Raw genomic sequence first — 23,407 nt, forward strand, 5'->3', positions numbered from 1 at the left:
GAAGCCTCTTGATTTATCAGAAAATAAAGAGTAAAATACTTTTTTCTGCAGAAAAGGGAAAACGCTCCTCATTAAGCTACGCATGCAGGCGTGTAGGCCTGTCGGTGTTTTAATTGCTTTATTTATTCAAGTTTTATAACCGCTGAAGTTTCTTGCGCGTTAGCAGAGGCGTTTGACACGACGAGCTGACCTCGTGAGGTCAACCCAGACTGAGTAGAGCGCGTGCTGTCCAATCACAGAGCTCCTCCGGACCCTGAACGTCCGGGTCTCTGACCAATCAGGAGGCTCAGTGCGGAGACAGAGGGGGACATCGAGCACAGATAAAGTGTTTGACTTCCATCCATCCTCCCAAAACATCCTCTCAGTCCTCACAGAAATGTTCGAACTTGTACTTTAATCTAACTCTCACCCCGGCGCACACTGACCTCTGGATACACGTCAAGAACAGCTCTAAGGATCCATCCTGTTACTCAGAGGAAACACAGGCTGCACCGCGTCTGTTTTAAAAACAGACAAAAAGTATCTCGTGGGATTAAAAGGGACGAGAGACGAGGGCAGCTGCGTTACAAACTGTTACCTGACAGAGGGTCAGGGATCATGACAGCGCTAGCAGGAGGTTTACCGAGAATGATGAGACCAACTCCTCACCAAAACTACCCCCGAGGAGGATACTCTCTGGAAGGTAAGACAAAAAAAAAAAAAAAACACCAGTTGCTGCGAGCAAGTCGGATAACACAACTGTTAGAAAAGTGCAGAAAAGTAGACTGGAGTTCTAGAAAGGTTTAAACTTGCATATTATTATTATTATCAAGGAACGTATCAACCTATTCTTTTTACGTAATTTTACAAAACAACAGAAAAATATCTGGGATCCAGTTACGCTTAATTGCAACATTTTAATTTCGATGAGTATTTGTATTAAATGAATTGCAAAATGACACTACAGTAATAACATTTTTCCAATGTTATATGTTATAATTTTACTAAGTAGAGCTATTATAATTTTCTTGTTCCTTTTTTTTTTATCTATCACTGTCCAATGATTGGAGGAAACGTTATCGACAATTATTTGGCTCTCTTGTGCACAAGAAAAACTATTCTAGCCTAATTATCTCTAGATTATAAATATTTTGAAAACTAGAATTTCGACATATTTATCTAGACAACTTTAAAGTGCAGAGCAGCCTTTGATTTCTAATATTTTGATGAACTTTTGATGTTCGAAAAGTTTTTTTTTGTGTGTGTGTGGCAACTGTAACTGTTAATAACAACAACAATGGACAAGACATGTCCATTGTGCCTACAGTATAGTCTTGAAGCTCCTCTGTATTACACCTACTTATATGTCCCATGCCATTGCTGTCCAGTGTCCACTCCGTTAGGACAGGGTCGAGTCAACCAGCTCGGTGGCGTCTTCATAAACGGCAGACCTCTCCCCAACCACATCCGACATAAAATCGTGGAGATGGCGCATCACGGTGTCCGTCCGTGCGTCATCTCCCGCCAGCTGCGCGTGTCCCACGGCTGCGTGTCCAAAATCCTCTGCCGGTACCAGGAGACAGGCTCCATCAGGCCGGGGGCGATCGGAGGCAGCAAGCCAAAGGTGAGACGCTGAATGTTTTTGATGTTTTCTTCACCTAAATGTGGAAAAAAAACAAAAACAAACGAAGACATATTTGTACGAAATTCTACAGAAAAGAGTCCCCTGGACATGTGATTTGAACTCAATAACAGTGAGTTTTACAATGTTGTAAAATCTCAAGTGAAAGAGGATAACTGTCACTGTTCTGGAAAATTAAGGTTCAAAGCCAAAGAGACCTTTGAGGAAAATATTATGGAGATAAATTGCAACTTTAGATTTGATCTTTTAAAGTAGACCTAAATTATCTTCCTAATAGCTGTGTAAAAACGTTTTGTTTAACACAGCCTTCCAAGTTATTCAATTAAAAAAAAGAAAAACAATTACGTCTCTCTGGTCTACAAGCCTGGGATGTAACAAAACAAAAAATAATAATAATATTATTATGAATAATAATAATTATTATTATATTATAATAATAATATTAACCTTTTCTGTCCTTCCTAACACCACAGCAAACTTCGTCTCCAGAAGTGGACAAGAAAATCGAAGAGTACAAGAGAGAAAATCCGGGCATGTTCAGCTGGGAAATCAGGGACAAATTATTAAAAGATGGGATCTGCGACAGGAACAACGTTCCCTCAGGTGGGCGAAACTTTTACACTACGTATACACGCAATCCTATTTTGTTTTAAGTGGCATACAGGACATATTTCCTTTTGGGTTTATCTTGTGTTTTTAATCTTATTTCTTTAAGTGAGCGCTATCAGTCGCATCATGCGCTCTAAATTCGGTGGAGTGGGTGATGATGATGAGGATGATGAAGAAGTGGTGAAAAGGGAGATGGAGGAGAGCGAACCACGGACAAAACACAGCATCGACGGGATTCTGGGAGACAGATGTAAGTTATCATTTTAGTCAATTCAATCTTCGCTTTGTGCTCTGCAAACCAAAAAATGTAGGGAAATCCTCAGTAACATTTCTTATTTATTCTTATCATAATACATTAATTCATTGCTGTTATTATATAATACAAATAACAATGATAACAATAATGATAATACTATTACTAATAATAATAATAAGATTTAAAATAATAATAATAATGATGCTATGATTCAATCGGTTATATGAATCATAACTCATAGACTTTTGGCCTCGGAAAGGTAGAATAATTTAGGAAAACGCATGCGTTAAAGATTCTGACATTTAACAAATGTGCAGAGATTTTTCTTTAAGTGGATAAGCAAACATTTGTCTACCTTCCAAGCCTGAGAAACTTTGTTTTTACGCACAATCGGATACTTGAGGATGAACTTCAGCGGACAAAGCAGGGAGAGTCCATTGAAAATCACACCTCAGTTTGACGAGCACAAAAGCCAAACTCCGGTTAGCGGCTCAGTGGTGTACAAAAAGACGCCAGCGCCTTTCAAAACGGCCAAAGAAAGGGAGAAAAAAGTGCGCTGACAAAAGGCCGCGAGAAGACATTATGAACCCGCAATGAGCGATGAATTATTCAGGGACACCAATGGGCCCAGTGCGACCTGGTTTATAGACTGCTCAAAAAAGTGCCAATTTGCGGTTTTTACTCCCTAATGCTTACAGTTCGCCATTCAGGGAACGGGGAGAAAAGGTGCAGAGTTTATTCAAACACCTGTTGATTTACGACCTGTTGGATTGTGAGCAGTGATACCATAAAAGCGAAAGTTGCTTATGGGGAAATAATGCAGCCTGTAGTTAATTATTGACTTCGAGAGACAGTGGAAGTGTTTTGAAAGAGTCATGACGCGCAGATTTATTCCTATCATTCGTTGTAGAAGTTTTGGTTGTATTTGTTTTTGGCCCAGTTTTAAAAGCTGATTTGTTCCTCATGAAATGTAGATTTTAAATGAACGTTTAATAAAAAAATTAAGCATCTGGAGGGGGCTTCTGAATTTTCTTAATTGTGTTAAAATCAAGTTGGGTCTTATGTAATCAAACTGTACTGTGCCGTTACTTTTACGCACGCAGCTTTTGTGCACAGTCTTTGCGCATGTGAGCGTGATGCCTCCAGCCAGTGAACGCAGGGAAACCCCTTCTCTTTCCCTTCTTCTCTCCACTAGATTAAATCCAAACCTTTTCTTTCTCCCCACTTTCATCTCTGACAAAAGTCCGCCCCTTTCCTTTCGCCCAGGGTGCACACATTCATGCGATATCTGTGGGCACTTCCCTCTTTTTCATCCAGGCCAAACCAGAACTTAAACTCATTTCTGCTCAAATAAAATAAAAAAACTAAAATTTACCTCTAGACCATAATTCACATTGTATAAATCAAACTTGAATTGATCAAAGTTTTTATACAGATGATTTTTTTTTTAACTTCAGACTAAAGATCAAACCCTCAGAAAGCATTTCTATTTGTATTCAATAAAACACATTTTTAGGATGATATTTAATTACACAAACACACACAAAAAAACAACACATAGCATTAGCTTTTTTTTTTACATGAAATAGGTGACATCCTATATGCAAACAGCTCTGAGGGAACTTTCCCCCATTGATATACAGGACAGCACTATTTCATTCTTGTGTCTCTTTGTGGAAGTAGTTGTTGTTTTTCTCTTTTATAGCTCTTCATTAGAATGTGAAAAGACTGCTTCGGGGACTGAGAGAGTGTCTTCTGGCCAAATATTGATTAAGTAGGTGTTTGCAGAGGCTATTGTTGTGCCAGAGAGAGGCCTGTTGCTCTCTGCCCCTTTCTCCTCTACCACTATTGTTGGCTTTCCTTAAGTGCTAAGATCAAAGCTGACTCATTTAGATTTATTTGTCTGGGAAAAGGGACTGCTAAGGTTTGTGGGATAAAGTAAACCAGGCAGCACTAGGTCTGCATGGCATTAGCAAGTGGCTGGAGCATTGTGGGAAAAGGATGTTTGTAGGGGTGAAGTTGTTTACTTCTTGTTTTCCAGTGGTAGAATTTTCAAGTGTGCAGAATTAAAGCAACATGCATGAACGAGCTGCAGCCTGAGATTTGTTTGAACGATTTTTATTTGGTTTATCACATTTGCACATAAAGCAGAAGAAGATCCAACAATATGTAGCTCTAGAAATTAATTTTAATTGGATAAATCATGCCAAGAATATGTGTTTCTTTTCTGAGAGTGGCTCTGGATTAATTGATAGCATCCTTCTTTCTTTTTTTATTAATGTTAGCACTTTAGCCTCATTTAACTAATTAAAGTAACCACAGTCATGAAAGAGGAGCAGCCACTCTTGCAGGATTCATTTATGGCCGTGGGGGTGAAGCGAGAGAAAGACGGAGAAGAAAAAGAAAAGCTCAGAAATACAAACAGTCAAAGGGATAACTTTTCTTTAAAGGGAGTCCTGCGGTGCCAAACTGAATGAGGCCAGTTCTTTCAAATGTGCCATGGTGAACGCAGTCAACATGTAATAATTGGTTTCATTGAGGTGCATTCCAACAATCTGCTGCCATTCTCCTGCCTCCATTGTCTGTGGGCAGGCAAATAGCCAGAGGGACAGGAGGAATCAAGTGCTGACAAAACATGAAAGATTTAGCTGCTTTTGTTAAAGGAGCTGAGTGGGACTTTGTTTGTGTAAATAAAGTGGGTTACTGGCTCCCTGTGACTTTGGCATGAGGGAAATTCAGCGAGTGAGCAGGGTAGATAAATCATATTTGTGTTTATGAGTCTGCCATGTTTTAAAGCAGTTTAAAAAAGATTTTAAAGTGTTTTTTAAGCTCAATAGCTATCTAAGAGGAGATGATGACGGCAGCAAACTTCCACGAGCAGCATTCTAATCCAATTTTAAAGTTCAAAACCCTTATTCTCAAGAGAAATCTGAGAATAAAAATATTATTTCCCTCGCACACGAGCAGCGAGAGGAACTGAGCAGCATGTCGATGACCCACAGCTGCAAACTGAGAGGTAGATGTTGGATTTCTTGCATCTTTTGTTGCATTTTCACAGTGAATGAGTTAAAAATAAAAGAGGTTTGAAGGAGACGGAAGGTCTCAATTCAACCAGAGGAATGTCTGCTGTAGCCACATTTCCATTTTGCTCTCAGGGCTGGATAATGGACAAATTTATATGTGGGCCTCACTCCATGCTTCCCTGTGTTATTCCCTGTGTTAATAGTGTCTATAATGCTAGTTTGGTTTGGTGGGCTGCTGAGCATATGTAGACCAAAGTTCACTGAAAAATTCTGCAGATAATTAGATAGATAAATAGAAAGACTTTTCTAGAAAATACTCAACACTTTCTAAGTTCCATGGGCATGTCTCTAAAGTCTCCCTTATTCTCAAAAAAGAAAGAAAAAATCCACACTGGCTGATCTGCAACTGAATGCCGACTCTATGCTTCATTAAAGCCTCTTTCTCTATTGGCACCCACATTGTGATCCCCCAATATTAATTCAAAGGACAATTAATGAATGCAGGCCAACTTTGAAGTAATAGGCCGGGGTCCTGCCCCGAGCCGGCCCCTCGCCGCTGATGTACTCTCCACATTCTCCCAGCTAACCCCAGAGACACTGTGAAGTGAGTGAAAGAGAAGCATCGAGCAATGGAAGGTCAAGGAGAGGAGCCCCGGCAGAAAAAGAACTCTCTATTTCCTTGGAAGTATTAGCCAAGCAAAACTCTGTGATGGGGAGGATAAAGGAGTGAGAGGAGAAAAGGGTCGGGGGCGAAGGGGCTCTGCAAAGAGGAGCACAATGGGATAGTTAATTGAGTAAAGCCAGACAGCGTTGTCAATCACTTAACTTTGTTTAGCCTCACTTTTTGTGGAGCTGTTTCGTCCAGCACATTGAACATTATGGACACGCCAGCACAACTCTGTTGCCTTTTTGATTAATGTCTTTTTTTGCCACTCTTTGAACAAAAAAAAAAATCTAAAAACAAAACATTTCAGATGTTTAATTTGTTTAAAGCATTTCAAGTAACATTATTTATTTCCTACTTTGTCCAAAAAGGCGTTAAAAGCAAAACTAAGACTTTTTGTACACAGCAAATAAAACCTAAAGAAACACCTTAAATGTGTTTGGGTAAAAAATAAAAGTACTTGAGGAATGTGATGATGGCTTCTCTCTCTGTCTGAGAGTCTGTGAAGTTTATTTGCAGGGTCAGTGGTGGGCTCGTCTTTTTTTGCTGCTGCCCCTGTGCAGTAGCTGTGAAAAGGTCAGGGGCTAACCTGGGGTCACATGACTGTTAAAACTATCAGGCCCCAGGAAAAGAAGGTTACAATAATGTTTAGGAGAAGATGACATATGACTGACTCCCTAATATCTCATCAGGGAGTCACTTCTGATTTCAACACCTTCACTTGAAGGTGCTATTTGCTGTCATTAGGAGAGAGTGTGCTGGTTAATCTGAACTGGATGTTTGGTTTTGTTGTAAGTTTGGCCGTCACACATTTTTTTTTTCTGCTGAGGTGTAACTCTGCTTGTTGCTCTGCATTTGGCTGGAACGTGCGACAGACCGGCCTGTTGCTTCGTCCCTGCATGGGCTCTGTGCCGTTGCTTTGTGCATGCCCCAAGGGTGGAAATGCCACCGTGAAACTGTCACCTAACCGCACCACGGTGGAACTAAATAATAACCACCACACACTGGGCACCCATAATAGCCATGAAGGGCCATTTGTGCCTTTTTGTCACTCCACCAATATTGGACAGAGATACATCTTTCAAAGTCATATCGCAGGCTATTTCTTTGTCCGTTAAGTGCCTACCTCCTGTGCATATTCACTCCATTTTTGTCCGTCCATCCTATCATCATCTCCCTCTCTATTTCTCTCTCTCTGCCCCCCCCCCCTATTCTCAGGCAGCTGCAGGTTCCTGGGGGCTCTTTAGCAAGTCAAGTGAGCAGCCCACTCACTCCCATTTTTTCCCTTAACTGTTAACCCCAGCTGAGCCCATAAGCTGTCAGTTAACTATTCTTTTCCTCCGGTGCATCTGCTCGCCCTGGCTCTACATGGCGTGGCACTATTTTATTCAGTGGCCCCGGCTCACACTATGCGCTGTGGCCTGAAAGGGCCCAGATCTACTTCCCTGGGCAAATAACTAGTTCATTTGTCTCTTCTGCCCTTTGTTTTCTGTTGCGAACACATGTCACCAGCTCAATTACTTTCTCTATTAACGTCCCCTGGAGGAAGGGCTAGCCAACCCCTTGCAATACCAGGCTATAAACTGGCCCATATGCTCCACTTCTCTTTCTCTCTGAGGAGGCTCTTCATCCCTCACGCCACTTATTTTATTTTGTCTCACTTTCTGTTGCAGATATTTTTTCATATTGTAATGTATTTCGATTTTCCCCTGCACTTTTTGTCGCTCTTGTCCAACTCATTAATTTTTTACTTTATTTCAAGCTACATGAATGGATTTGTATCCCAACGTGTACTCATAGATGGCTATGTGCGCCTGTGCATGTCTCTTCATATTAACATCTTCTAGCGTGGATGGGAGGGGGATGAATGCTTGGCAAAGGCGAGCCCTGGCCGATGTAGACTATGCGGTAAACAAGAGCAGTCTTTCCTCTCGCAGTTGGAGATTCTTCTTGGGTATTTTTGGCCTGTAAGAGGCATTACTGCTGCAGGTGAAGCTAATGCAACTGGACATTCCCCAAGTTCACATCTGTGACCTGCTGGAGTTTATCTTCCCTGCCTGTCAGTCTCCTCTCTTGGTCGATTAATGGTTCTGTTTATCTTATCTGCACTGCTGTCTTTGTCCTGCAGTTGTGTTTGTGTGTGTCCAAAATTGCACCTGTAAATGCATCGGTTTCTTTTTTATTTGAAAAACTCTGATGTACAAAACCTGTTGAGTTCACTTGTTGAATACTCACTCTCCCTTAAACAGTGCTAAATTCTGGCCCCTAATTCTGATGTTAAATAAATCATCCCACACCCAATCTACTATCTAAGCTATCTTGTTATGAGTTTATTAACCTCCGTCTTACTTTGTTTTGAAACATCTGCTTTATAGATGATCCTGCAGCAGCCCCAATTTCCGTTGGAGGGATAATAATCTATCTTTTTATTAAGACTCTTGTCAGAGCCGCAGCCAAACAGCAAGCGGCTATGGAGCATTTTCAGCTCCCTGGCGCTTTAGCTGCAGCGTAAAATTTGATTTGGGTGTTTAAGTTAGGAGGTCGAGCCCTTCCTTTGTGGGTTTTAGTATCCTCTTCTGCCGTTTGTTGCTGGGAATGTGTGGGAACAACGCTCTCTTGGGCAGTGGGGCCGCTTCTGCATCAGCGTGCCTTAAGATCGATCCAAAGCAGTGGTGTTAGAGCCTTTTTTTTTTTAAACGTCAAAGATGTGGATGCAGCAATGGATGAATGGAAGGGACAGGCTCTTTTTTTTTTAAGAATGAACAGCAACACCCCCGCACCCCTTCCCCAGCATCTTCTTCTTCAGGTGCCTTCAGCCCCATCTCCTCTCCATGTCAACCTCTTCAACTCCCCCACCCTCCCCCCTTAGCTTGGTGCCCCTCAGGCCATGGAGGGAGGGGATGAAGGGGTGCTCCCCTGCTGTGCCCCTCCACAGCCCCCAATGGCCCTTCTCTGGACCCCTTTTGTGCCCCCTCTCCATCCCCTTCCTCCCACCCTTCATTCCCCCACTCAGCCCCTGGCCCTACAGCGTCCCCCTCCTCCTCCAGCCCCCGCCTACTCCCCTGCTGGGCAGGTGACAGGCCCCTGAATGCAGGCCCGGGCGTCCCTGATGGCTCCTACAGATGGAGCGTGGTAATCGGCCCAATAGAGCCCTGCCACAGGCTTTTCCCTGCTCAGATACAAAGGCTTGGCCACATCACTTCCAAATAAAAAAAAAGAGACAGAGAAGAGTGCGAGAGGAAGAGAGCAAAAGAGAAAGCGCGAGCCAGAGGATGACAAAAGCAACACTGTCATGTGCCATTAAGGGAGAGTCTGTGACGAAGTGTTTTCTAGTAACTAATAATAAAAACCGAGAGGCAGGAAAAAAGAGAGGGACAGACAGAAAGGAGCTAAAAAGAGGAGAGATCCACCCCCATCCTGCAGTTAACATGAGTTACAGTGCCAATTGGGAGCTTTCTCCTCAGAGCATTTTATGAGCTCTTCTTCCCTCTCTCAGGAATCTCTTTTTGTTTCTGCGCTGTCATTGGTTCATCTTCTTTCTCTGTTCCTCAGTCACTAAAATGGTATTGATCACACTTGTAGTCTTCTCCAATGGTATTGTTTACATGCTGATTAATGAAAACTGCTTTTACTAAGTCCGAAAAATATAAAAAATAAAGAGTATATTTAAAAGAAAGGAATCAGGTTTTATGTTCATGCTGTTTCCACTTTCTTATGCCCATCATATTACAACATTTCCTTCAACTTATCTCAGGCCTAATTTTTACCGGAAAAAAAAAACGCTATCCAAAGTCACAGAGTTCTAGGAGTATTTAAGCATCCAGCCAATCCTATGTGCCCCTTTCAGCCAGTGTGACGCCCTTGGTTCAAATGTAATAAAGAGCTCTTCTTAGCATCAGAATCTTGTGTGCCAGTGGTCCCCAGTCCCCAGGCATTCCCAGGGAGCAAATCCGTGTGTAATGCCTGGTCAGACACACACTGGCAACGGCACAAACATTTCCTGCTTGGCTCCAGAGGCTCCAGAGGCAAAGGGAGATCCCTGCTTACCCCCCTCCATTTCTGACTTGGCACTTTTTAATTAAAGCTTTAAATCTGTGGGGCAGAGTGAGCAGTCTGGAGAAAACAGACGAAGCCTTTCTGCTGCTTGCACACCTGTCTGCTGCTCATTTCTTTTCTCTCACTTTAGATGTTTGCTACATAGTCTGATTGTTGAAAAGGTGCAGTGAACCTTCCTCATGAGGCTGGGGATGGATTTGGGACTGAATTCCAACTCTTTCGGTCTTGGGTCCATCTGTGTTTGACACATTGTCATGGACTTGCCTTCATTGAGTAAAAGCCCATAGCCGAAATGCAGCAGATGCATGTTTGTGAGTGTGCATATGACTGAGAAATAGACGGGGGGGGGGGGGGGGGGGGGGGGGGGGGGTTGCAGACGTGTAATGGTGCACAATGGCAGGCTGTCACGCTAGCTTGTGGAGCCTAATCATTATTTAATAGACGGGTAACCTCCCCCTGAAATGCAGCAATAGTCCTCTGTCTCTAGTCTCAAGCCTGCATTGATTCCCTTCTTCTGCTGAATTAGATCCCAATAGCTGTCTCCCAGTCGCTCTCTCCTGCCCTCAACTGAACAAACAGATTTAGAAGCACCTGCAAAAAAGGCACCAAGGGACCCTATGGCCATAGTGCACAGCATGGTTAAGACCAGGAGAGACACTGTGTCCCAGGGGATAGATGCCCTGGAGGGGTCTAGTCCTCTTTAATCTGTGTTCAAGCAGCTTCTGGCGTTTGAACTCCTTAGAAACTACTGAGGAGTTTAAGGGAAGCAGGAGGACACAATCTAAAGTTGCTCTGTACCATGTGTTGCACTCAGCAGGATCTAGTGTCTCAGCCCCGCCTATATATCCAGGAGTTTTTTTTCATTTAAATCTGTATTAGACTTTCAGTTGTAGAGTGACACGTTTCATGTTTTTATCTTCTAGCAAGTCACTCGGATGAGGGCTCTGACGTGGATTCGGAGCCGGGCCTGCCTCTCAAGAGGAAGCAGCGTCGCAGTCGCACCACCTTCACGGCGGAGCAGCTGGAGGAGCTGGAGAGGGCCTTCGAGCGCACGCATTACCCCGACATCTACACGCGGGAGGAGCTGGCTCAGCGAGCCAAGCTGACGGAAGCTCGGGTTCAGGTAAGAAACATCACGCACAGACACAATCCTCAAAATAAAAGCCCTGTAGAGCGAAGTAATGTGTCTGCTTGTCATGGAGTCGTGTCATGGGGGTGTTTAATTGCCCCGGGGAAGTTGCCAAACATTCCTTACAGCCATTACACTTTATGTCATGTCTGACCCCGTTCTCCACATACACAAACACAGACACACTGAGTCCACTGTGTTTGAAGATGGGTTCCTATTTTTGTCTTTTTGTCAGACTCGGCTAAAATAAGCCATGTAAAGATCCCTGAAAATATGCCAGATTTAGATAGTGTTCTAATATAGGCTTAGAGCTGAACCAGCCCTCTGGCTATACACTCTGAACCCAGTGACTTGCAGTAGCACACAAAGATGTAATGTTTCAGTGCCGCTCCAGATGTTAAGATCTCTATCAGTTTAGCTGCCTGTAATTGATTGGAGAGGCCTCAAACACACACACAAATGGCCATATATGAACAAGTCAACTTATTCTATTGGGTTAGCTGATGTATGTTCCCACTAAAGGCTTGTGTTTCCATTCTGTCGCTCAGGTGTGGTTCAGCAACAGAAGAGCCAGGTGGAGGAAGCAAGCAGGCGCCAGTCAGCTGATGGCGTTTAACCACCTCATCCCCGGTGGTTTCCCTCCATCAGCCATGTCAGGCCTGCAGCCCTACCAGCTGTCTGACAGTCCCTACACTCCTACTTCTATATCTCAAGGTGGGCTCACCCTCACATATGTCCAGACAGGAATACAGTATTTTGTACAACTTGTACAAACTGATGACAAAGTGCGATTTTTAAGTTGTATGTGTGTTACCCTCAGCAGCATCCGAGCAGCCCAGTACAGTCCACAGACCTCAGCCCCTGCCCCCCACCTCCGTGCACCAAACTGGGCTCAGCTCGTCAGCCGGCTCGCAGGATGGAGGCTCAGCGTACTGCCTCTCCTCCGGACGTCACGGCTTCTCAGGCTACTCGGACAGCTTTGTGGCCACAACGGGACACACCAACACAGTCAACCCTGCCATCAGTAACAGCCTCTCACCTCAGGTTAGATCCTACTTCTAGATTACATTTTTTTTCTATATTCCCATGACATAATTTGACATAAAAAGCAGCTCTAGACTATACTTTTTCCTTTTCTCTGGGTGATTTGGCAGGGTCAGATGCAGTATACATGGAGAACAGAACAATGATTTTTCAATGCACTGCACCACAGCATTTATAGCTAATGCTAATATTCAATGCCTGTCCCTGAAAAGGCCTTCAATATAAAATTGTTTATGAAGGCCCAACAATGATCTAATAATGAGCACATGGTAACAGGGGTATGGAAAACTGGCAGAAACCAGACTCATCTGTGAACAGCCGTCTGCCACTACTGTAAATTTAAAAAACATCTGCATGTGTAGTTTCAAAATAGACACTTCTGTCAATTCTGTCTCTAACGACACACTAACTGTCCACTGTCACATTATCATACCAGGAAACAGGGCACCATTAGTCCTTCATGGTGTGTTTGAGAGGCACCATATGGAGTGATAATAATACACACAAACACATACGCACTCCTCCGCGCATGACCTTGGAGGTGTCATTGCAGTGACATTGATGAAGACCTTGTTAGGCCGAGAAACACGGTAGCTTTCCATTTTGTTTATTTTGATGAGTTGTTTGATGAATGTAAAAATGTGGCGGACGTCAGTCTTTGGGGAGGAGGAAAAGGGACCAGACATGAGGATGGATGTATGGATGTTGCATGATGACACAAATCAAAACTGAAAAGACAATTATGGTCGATTACACAGTCATCAGTGTCCATCAGTGGCTCCCCATCGGCCCAGAAGATGGACTAACAGGCGGAAAACAAGCTTTTAACCGCCACAAAGGGTGGCAGGCCCACGTGCAATGCATGCTGGGTACTAATTCCCATGAGAGAAAAATCTGAGACTCCTGTCAGGCACAGATAAAAAACGGCCTCAGGCAGGTTTGTAACTACTTGGATGCCTGAGGATATATAATAAATACTGAAAAAAAGTAGATCTTTGTAGTTGTTCGCAGGGTGCACTGTGGGTAAGTGGTAGGTGGTCTTATTGTTGCTGAAGGTATAATTGACTTCTTTGAAGATGAGCTCTAAATGCAGGCAGGAATATTTTTTTTTCCTCCTCAGGAAATTGCCTGATTTAAAAAAACAGTTTATTTTCATAGAACAAATAAAGATAAAAAGAGACAATGAAGATAGGCACACTATGAGTATATGCCATGATTGTTTTATCGTTAGACAACCAAACTAACTCTTAATTTGTACTTCACTTAATTACTTTGCTGGAGCGTAACTGGAGTGCAGATCTGCCCCTCCTGCTACTGAGAGCGCATGACTGTCGTATGAGTTCACACACCAACAGGGTCACAGGCTGACTTTACCTCCAATAAAGAGGCCAAAGGTGCCGTGCCCTCGTGCATGGTTTCAGCATTAACCTCATCAGGCCGCTCCGTACTGAACGCACATCTCATCTTGCGTAGGGATGGCAGCGGCGTGCCTGGAATGTTTTTTCAGTCTGGAATTGCAATCAGAGAATGTTCCAGTGTGTTAATTGATTGGAATGAAGTAATCTATCTCCTTATAACAAAGTGTGTAATATATGCAAATGACTCACTTTGTTGACTAATTTGTTTTAATTCATGTATTCATTGCGGCAGTTTGAATGTACATTGAGAAACAGTTTTCTCTTTTTCAGATGGGTACAGAATTAATTTTCTAATTTGAACTCCACTAAGACAGGGGAAATGAGAACTGATTAAATTCTATGACATTGATAGTTAATAAACCAAGACCCTCACTGCTCCTAGAAAACTTTACAGCTTCAATTTCCTCCAATAGATACATAGCTGGGTCTATTTTGTCCTAAATCCTCCCTGGAATTATCTGGTTATCTGAACTCCAGATCGGCCTGTAAGAGCTACTCTATCTACTACTCTGTATCCAGCAGGAGATTCAGAGGTTCACTTAGCTCCAGATATGGTCACATTAGAGCGCCGCAGAGTTTGGATATGGATAAAGTTTACTTAAGATAGGTGATATTCTTGTCTGGGCAGTTAGCTCTGTATTCGGAGCTTCAGTCATGGAGGTGATTTCCCTGTGGTGCGGGATCTGTGGCGTCTCACTGCTGATCTGGTGCATACCAAAGGAACCCTTTCTCACCAAGGAAGCGAGCGGCTGGGATTTGCACCCCCCCCAAGACCTAATCCCCGGAACAACCTCAAAACAGACACCATCGGGGACTGCTGCCGTTTCAACTGCAGACAGAGAAGACAGAGAATATAAACTTTGGGGGTCGTTGTGAGGAGATACGACTTAAAACAATGAGATCTTAAACAAGCCGCAAGAAAACCTTATATTAGATTATAACCAATCCCAAATTTAGAGATTAACAAAAGTATTTGATTTAAGGATACATATTATTATGAAGCTTAAACGGATGAATTCATTGGACTGTTTAAGAGCGACATGTATTTGTTGGTCAATGGATTTAGTATTTTCCAAACTTTGTTTATCGTAAATATTAATTAAGGTTTTATAGGTGTCGTACCACTTGTGCATCTCAAAGAATATCACACGTCCCTAGCAGTAAAATGATTTAGTGGTACACCGCAATGATATGTTTGACAGATGTGTGCAGTTCCCTCTGACAGACTGTAAATTACATACATTAAAGACACTTGAGGTTGCTTGCTATCAGATGGGAAATCCCTTGTTTTTACACCACACACAGTTACTTTGTTCTGATTTTCCTTTTTTACAGGGTTATTTTTGTCTTTGTTTTTTTGGCTATATTTTCTTTATTGCATGGACTGTAACTCTTGTTCCCTCTTCAACTCCTTTTTTTTTGGGACATGTTCATGACTTTGCTTCTCACGCAAACCTGCGTGCAGCTGTTCACGATGTATCACCGATACCCCTTCTACCCCCTGACATCAGAGCAAAAAATGCTTATATTACACACTACCGCGCACACACCTACAGTTAAATACCCCCATCCACACAAAGGCGAGGTAGCCCTCACACACATACATAAACACACCCTGCTCTTCGTTCCCACGTACCCTTTGGCCTCTTCACCCTGGCCCCACAAGGACACGGTGATTTTAGGGCATCAGGAGAAAGTGAGAGAGGAAAAGGTAGACCGTAAGATAATGTGCATTGCTCTGAAGAGGCACAATGAAACAGCAGACACTAATTTACTCAAATTCTTCTTAAACACATCAAATCCTCACAAATCTGTTGTATACATAGCTTTCTTTACCAATAATCATCATATCCAGTCTCATACTCTCACTCTTACACTGGTTTCTTATTTTTATAGAGGGCTAGAAGCTTGTACGTGTCCAATAAAAAATATAAACGAGAAACAAAATGTTCTCTTCATCCTTAAATTTGGCAGGATAACTGTGTCAGCCAGCACTGGTTCGCTAGAGTATTCAACTTCTGCAGACAGCATCAGCTCCTCAATCAGTCAAGCAGAGTAAAGGAAAACCACATGTGTAAAGGAAGACAGTAATAATGTATAACTGACAATGAACAAGGAGAGGGCCCACACGGCAGCCCACCTGAGTGGAATAAAGGTTGAATGGCGTAACAGCAGATTTAGGTTAAAAAACAACGTTTTAAAGAGTGAATAAAACGGCTTTGTTTTTTTTTTGCTTTTAAAACTGTTTACTTTTCATGTGCTCCTATTGAGGTAGAAACACAAAATAACTTTTTTTAAAACCCACTTTCTTCTCATGTCTCCCCTCAGGTCATGGGCCTATTGAACCCAGGTGGAGTTCCACATCAGTCCCAGAGTGACTTCACCCTCTCCCCACTGACCGGAGGCCTGGAGCCTAACAGTGGCATGGCTACAAGTTGCCATGGTTCCCAGCGTCTAGAGGCTCTACAAGGCCTGACCAGTATGCCCACTCTGCCCAGCACCCAGTCTTACTGCCCACCCTCATACACTACCCCAGCCTACGCCGTGGACCACCATCCATCCTACCAATATGGACAGTACAGTCAGAGCAAGGTATGCTGGGAATACGCTGTTTATGTTACTGTTTTTTGGGTAAAAATAGACAGTATGGAATAAAATGAAGGTGTGTTAGCAAACTTTAACTTCTGTATTTTAATTTTAATTTCCTATACGTGATTGGGTGTCTGTTTAGTTTACATTCTCTAACCTATATGTTAATTGCACAATCCCCTCTGATGAGCCTGCTACTCCAATCACCCGCGCAGTGCTGTAATTACATGAAGCTAGAGAGCTCTAGTGGCCAGGGAGTTTACATTACCATCATCATTGCTATCCACGCGTCCTGATTCAGGGGCCTGTCCGGGTCCTATCCCCACACACATATTTCCCTCACTGTCCTTTCACGACCCCGTATGATGAGCTCGCCCATCCAACCCGCAGCGCAGCTCACTTAGCCATGTAATGACCCCTGTGTAACATAGATAGCCGGCCAAATGAAAGGAAGGAGCCACTTCCCAAAGCGTGTTTGACAGCAGGGAGGCGGGGAGCGCGGGTCATAGTGGTGTGTTGCTGGGGCTGATCTGAGGTACACTTCCACATGTTGACTGGCCCATCAGTGGCAACATCTTGATGTCATTAATTTAGCCCGTCCTGGGAGAGACTCGCATGTAGCTTTTGGGGGTTTGGTGAAACGTGTGTGTGTCTATGTGTATATGTATGTGTGTGTAACTATGTATAAAAGAAGGGTAGGGGGCTCTTTAACAGGGGGTGATTATGGCCGTTGGCAGGCCAGGATTAGAACCATGTGTCCCACTGGAGGTCAGATTTAGAGTTGTTATTGATCAGTGGAGCAGAACCAGAGATCCAGGCTAAGGCTCTGTCTCAGACTTCTTTTGCCAACCACGTTGTGTTCAAAGAAAGTTTTCGGAGAATCCCAAATGTAATTAACCTGTTTTTTTCAGGTTTATTTTCTAATCTAAGACCTCAGTATGCATCCTCACCTCATCTGGTCTTCAAACACCTTTTCTTTCTGTCACCTCTCATTTAACCTGAATAAAACGCAGATAATGTCTAACCCTTCTTCTTTCTTTCCCTGTTTTCCTCAGGTGCCTTTCATTATATGAAACCCCCAACATGCTCTAAACAGGAGGCATCCCAGACAGTCTGACATTCATCGCTAGAGAACAACCTCCCCCCAACGCTAACATGCTGCCTTTGCCAAACCTCCCCAGCCCTGAGGACAGCAAAACACAGAGAGAGGGAGAGGGAGAGAGAGAGAGAGAGAGGAAGATAAAAAAAAGTTGGATGGCTGAAGAGGTTGAGGTTTTCTTCTCCCGCAAGAGAACTAGTAGAGATGGAGGTGTAGTGATGGTGAAGTAGGGGGGGGGGCGATGATGACTGGAATAATTGGGACCAAAGGCAGCAGCCTCTCCTGTTACCTGGCAATCTTTGCTTTGCTTTTTCGTCACATCATGCTCCAAGGACCAAGCACGATTCATTGTCCATGCTTAAAGAGGAAAAGAAGTGTGGTGGGGAGTAAATACATTCAAGATTCTGTCTTTGATTTTGGTTATAAGTGGCAGAGATGCAAGTTGAGGTGGACTTTGTAAGCCCCAATAAGCTTCTCTTCATCTCAATGTTTTAGGAGAAAATATGTACTGTACATTGATGTGACTTTTGTATCGGACATTGGCGATGAATATGTGACTACACCGAGATAACTTAGCAGAAAGGCATGAACCGAGGCGGAGTGGAGTCATAGTGAAACCACTGCAACCCCAAAGAAAGTGCAATACATTCATACCTCATGTGTTGTAAATTAACAACAACGATCAAAACGCCCCTGATAATAACCCTGAAAAATATGCTCTCTCTCTTTAAATGTCATTTATTTGGGTTGTGCGCATCGACCAATCAGGGGAAATCATCAAGCAATGAAAACTAGTAAAGGTAGCTGTGATGTCATGAAGCCAAAAATTCTCTGCCGGTGAATACATTATTCAGTTTGACAGTTAATTTTGTTCTTTTCTTTTCTTCTTTTCTTTTCATGTTTTAAATTAGTTCCAGCAGGAACTTGCAAAACATGTGTTCCATTTCTTATTTATTTAGTCTTTAAGTGTTATGTGTCCTCTGTGCTCCAGTAAGTCTTACACTATGTTCAGTATACATGTTTCCTCTTTTGTATTGTTTTCATTTACATTGGCATAAAATGATTTTGTTGTAAGAAGTTTTGTGTACAATACAGCACTATTTACTATTTATAATAAACGGTTTAAAAATGCAGAAAACATTGCCTTGAGTGGGTGTCATTAATGGAAGCTTAAAAGGAAACAGTCTTCATTTAAAGTATGCTGTAATCATTTTGTTTTCCTATATATTTTATTTCTAATTTTAAAATGTAAAGAAGTGAAGAAATAAACGAAAGGAAATAAAAATGTAAACCAGGGCCGTAGCATCAACTGAGAAGACAGACATTTTTTATTTTAGGGTTAGGGTAATTATATCCAAAATAACTACTTGATTTGTCATTTTTGAATAGTTTATAAAATAATCACATCATTTTTTTATACTAACCTAAATTTAGGCCAATAAATAAAGACTTTCATTTCACTTTTAATTAATTTCTGCAGCTATGGGCCTCCCAATCAAAACAATACACACACAAAAAAAAAAACATGGTTTGATGATGTCATGAAGAAGCTTGGGCGAGTTGTTGTCTTCAAAGATTGTTAAACAATCTTCATTACTGATTTAACCGTATCTTAGGGCAGAGAGACAGAAAGGTTTGTCGAATCATTTCATAGTAATTAAACAAGTTAGCCAACAATGAACATTTGCTGTCTGACATCAGGTTATTAAATACTTCCACATTATTCCCCATTATTTCATACTCGTCACTGTGGAGAAGACATTTACACAACATTTACATTTACAAATTGGATGAGGAATAAATAACACTGAACTGGAAACCAAATACATGATTAAAAGTTAAAACGATGAGTTTTCAGCTATCTTTTTGATTTAGAGTTGGAATAGTTTATGGGAAGAGAGTGATGCCTTTGACAACTGTTGACCTCAACATTTCTTAGATATTCTCTATGGCCCTTTGATTTACTTTGTCAGTTAAACTAGAGATTTTTTTCCCCATCTCTTTCTTTGTTCTTTTTTTTCCTTTCCATTTCAAACATGCCAGCTGTTTCCCCCCTTCCTCTCCAAACCACGATGATCGGGAGACTGACAATGCCCACGCTCAGTGAGCAGAATAGCTCATGCTTGCTCCTGGAGCACTAAATTTTAAATATATCCCCTTTCATAAACAGTCCTTTTGGACAAATTCCTGCTCCCTGGGGGCTCCTTCACACCCCTTGATGACTAAAGCAGAGCTGCTGTAAATTATATAAGCACGGCGGCCCGCAGTCACACCAGGACATCAGTCACTGACATGGCGGTGCAGGGTTCAGAAAGGTTTGGGCTCTCGCTGCCAAACAGAAAGGAGAACAGTGTTCAGCCAGTTGGCAGACGCCTCAAAAGGTTACAGATATCACAGGTGCTTTTCTTTTTATCGCTCCCTGTCGTCTTTTCATTTCTTTAAGAGGTTTAGAGATCAGGTATGCAGCTGCCCATGTCATTCATTGTGCCTGTTGAAAAAGAGTGTTTGTTTTTAACACCATTAAAATATTTCCTCTGTATGTGTGTTTGTGTGTTAGCTTGTTTGTTCGTCTCTTTCTGCACTGTGTCTTAGATCAAGGCTAGATCAAATTTCACTATTTTCTTTGCTCTCCACAAACTTTTCTTTTTACAATTGCTCAACTTGTAAGACACAATGAGTGAAAAGCCAAAGGGGTTGCTTTGGAGTGGTGTGTCAGTCAAGCAGCAACACACTGGAGACAACTTAACCTCTGACCCCAACACTCTTTGAAATGAGTAGACTACTTGACCAAAGCTGACAACAATCCGAGTGTCTCTTCAGCTTCCAAGAACTCAAATTGAAAGTGAAGGAAGGACAACAAAGGGGAAAAGGCTGAGCTTTAAAAAAAAAAAGGTTTTGATAGGAAAAAAGAGTAGAAAGGGATCTTAAGAAAGTCTTCTTGAAAGAGTTTAATGGCTTTTTCTGATCAAAATAAAAAATCTCCTGTGTTCCAATCATTATAGGTTGTACTTTTACCACACTTTGGCTGCATTCAACAGGATACAAAAAGAACAGGGCTCTATCTCTGGATACCTTATCAAGCCTCCAGAAGAGTGGGTGGATAACTCTCAGCGTGCCTTTCCTAAAGTGGTGAGTGCCCACCTCTCACTCTGTCTTTGTCGCTTGCCCTGGTCCCTTTTCTCTGTCTACACTTTTGTATTGATAGTTTCTATCAAGAATTCTCACAGCGATTTTCCTGCTATGAAACATATGAACCGGACCCTCCTGTTTCCTCTCCTCTCCAGATGTCGGCAGCTCCTGGAGGACACTGCTATCGACATCAATGGAATGCAAATCAACGAGACATTTTCCAACGTCACAGAGAACCCTCTGTCCAGCACCAGCCCGGCGTCCAGCAGCATCTCCACTTCCAGGGGGAGCAGTGACAATGCTTACTTCTACATCCTGTTTGTCATGGTCTTCTACTCCTTCCTTGCCATGACACTTTTCAAGTGCTTAGGCAGCGACGAGGAGAAAAAAGACCCCTATGAGGAGTTCATGAGCACTGGGAAGCAGTCGACGCAGAAATTCAACACAGGCCACATGGAGGAGAAGTTTGACTTTGAAGAGGAGAGCAACTTTTGAGCAACAGGCTTTGTGAGGAGAAGGAGGGGAGGGTAACACATGGGGGGGATGTTTTGACAGTCGCCAAGCCAGAAAAACGTCAGAGCAGGTACTCAGGCAAGACCTGCTAGTGATTTAGCAAAAAACCTGTAGTAAGTTCATTTTTCTCCTTTTATCCACTTCCATCTGACAATCAGAAATCTCATGCAAGCAGGCAGGCAGACTGAAGGAGCCGACTGCCTCTAATGATCTGTGAGAGGAGTGGGAACACAGAGAAGTGTGGGTCAATGGCAGGCCGGAATCTCCTCCTGTGAGGCCCAATCAGGATCAATAACACCGGGCCTTCGACATGCATTCACACCGCAGGGATACCTCTGCAGACTGATGGTGTGGACAACATGGATACTGTGTGTGTGTGTGTGTGTGTGTGTGTGTGTGTGTGTGTGTGTGTGTGTGTGTGTGTGTGTGTGTGTGTGTGTGTGTGTGTGTGTGTGTGTGTGTGTGTTTGAGGGAGAGAGAGAGTATTGACCTGCCAATAGATTTTCCATTTTCTGTATTCAGAGTACCTCAACTGAACATACTGAACAAATTAGACATGGGTTGAACTTTATTTTACTGCATTAAATTTTACTGAAGTGTAAAGCATTTTTATTAGACTTAGAATTTCAATGATACATTTATTATCGTTGTTTCTTTTCTGGACAATAAGTATGGTTTTAAGTAGTATATCTCTCTCAAAAATGTACTAACTGACATATGCTTCAAAATGTGAAAGCATGCAAACAATGTTTCCTCACAAAATAAAATGATCTTGCGCTCTCAAATTGGTTCTAATTAGGCAAAAAAAAAAATCTCCATGCAACAGCAGGGCTGAGCAACATTCCTGTGCCATTACAATGTAACTGATCTTTGCAGACTCAACGTGCTGCAGCTACAAACCATTCAACCTCCCAGTGACCCCACATGATCTAAGTTTACAAAGCTGTGGCGAAACGTGAGCCTGAGACTCACTCTGCAGAATCAACTTCAATTGTGGGATTGTGGAGAGAGAACACACGATTCTGATTTGCACCACGCTTGGCTAGCAGCGTTATGTTTGCGGTGAACGGGAGGATGCTTCAGATTAGCAGCTGGACAGGTAGAGATAGTAAGACGCAGATAAAATGCTGGGGAAAAAAATCAATCACATTTTTTCATGCTTGGTTCTATGCAATTAAATCTACAGGGTCAAAGGTGGCCCTGGACTGACAATGCAGGTCTAATTTGAACTATCCGCTCCTAGAGGTTGTGCCGGTCCCCGAGGCCCTGTGAACCTGTTTCCTCTTCTTCCCTCATAATTAGATTTTTGTCTCATCCTCCTCCCTTGAAGTGCTGGGGTCAACACGTGTCCATACTAACTGCCAAACAACTCAGTCTTTGAGCTATGTTCAGGAAGAGCTTGCCCAAATATTTATCTCCAACCAAGTCGTGTTAACCGATGGTTTCAAGTTATTTTGTTAACTGGGTTTCCATTCTATCATACATGCGATTAATCTTTAAAAATGATCATGGGAAATAATAAAAATATCATTGGTATTTTCATATGATTTCATTAAAAAGTCAATAAACTGAAAGGAATCTGCAAAATAATTTTTCAACTCAAAAAGTTTTAATCTACCCAAAGAAATCTGCAATTTAGGGTCCCCGGTGGCTGATTGGTTAGGACGTGGCTGTAGTCTTCGAGGTGGGCAGCATGGGTTCAGATCCAACTTGTTGCGCCTTCTCGTATATCATTCCTAACTCTTTCTCGTCAATTTCCAACCCTATCCATTGTCATGTTCATCAGATAAAAGGCATAAGAAGCCCAAATATAAATCTTTAAAAATAAAATCAGTTTTTGTCGCAGTAGATGCTGTCTGTATCTGGTCCATAGTCCACAATATAACTGTAGCTTGTAAGAATCTCTTAATGCCACTATACATATTCCTGCTTATAGCAATTCAAATAATGTTTTCCTCTGGCAATGTTGATGTTTAATGTGATGGTAAAAAAAGCAACCCAAAAACAATTAGACCTGAACATAGCCTACGTCATTTAGGTGGGGTTTGGGGGGGTCTTTGCAGCACCCTCTGCTCCTGTCCTTCTCATGGCAGTTTGAGGGTGCCTTTTCCTCATGGAATATACTCAGGACCAACTTCACTTGTTTAGCGCATCATTCAGCTGCAGGTAGAAGTCACTCACTTGAGGGGCTGCGGCAATACAGAGATGATCCACTGGAGGGGTTGATGTTTCTCACCTTCAGAGTTTCAGATATCTA

At 42.5% G+C, this 23,407-nt stretch overlaps 1 protein-coding gene across 2 annotated transcripts; it reads left to right on the forward strand.

The window, feature by feature from the left end:
- Positions 1-332: 332 nt before the first annotated feature.
- pax3a (paired box 3a) lies at positions 333-17,639 on the forward strand. Of its 2 annotated transcripts, none has more exons than XM_061044598.1 (9): positions 333-682; positions 1,368-1,603; positions 2,095-2,224; positions 2,337-2,480; positions 11,153-11,352; positions 11,907-12,072; positions 12,179-12,402; positions 16,149-16,412; positions 17,465-17,639. In XM_061044598.1, exons 1-9 carry the CDS (start codon positions 598-600, stop codon positions 17,480-17,482), a joined length of 1,467 nt encoding a protein of 488 aa, XP_060900581.1. In that variant the 5' UTR covers positions 333-597; the 3' UTR covers positions 17,483-17,639. The 2 variants fall into 2 exon arrangements, with proteins under 2 accessions (XP_060900581.1, XP_060900582.1); XM_061044599.1 differs by having other exon boundaries at positions 334-682; positions 12,182-12,402.
- The last annotated feature ends 5,768 nt before the right edge of the window (positions 17,640-23,407 follow it).

Source organism: Labrus mixtus, chromosome 8 (genome assembly GCF_963584025.1).
Source record: "Labrus mixtus chromosome 8, fLabMix1.1, whole genome shotgun sequence".
Taxonomy (NCBI): domain Eukaryota; kingdom Metazoa; phylum Chordata; class Actinopteri; order Labriformes; family Labridae; genus Labrus; species Labrus mixtus.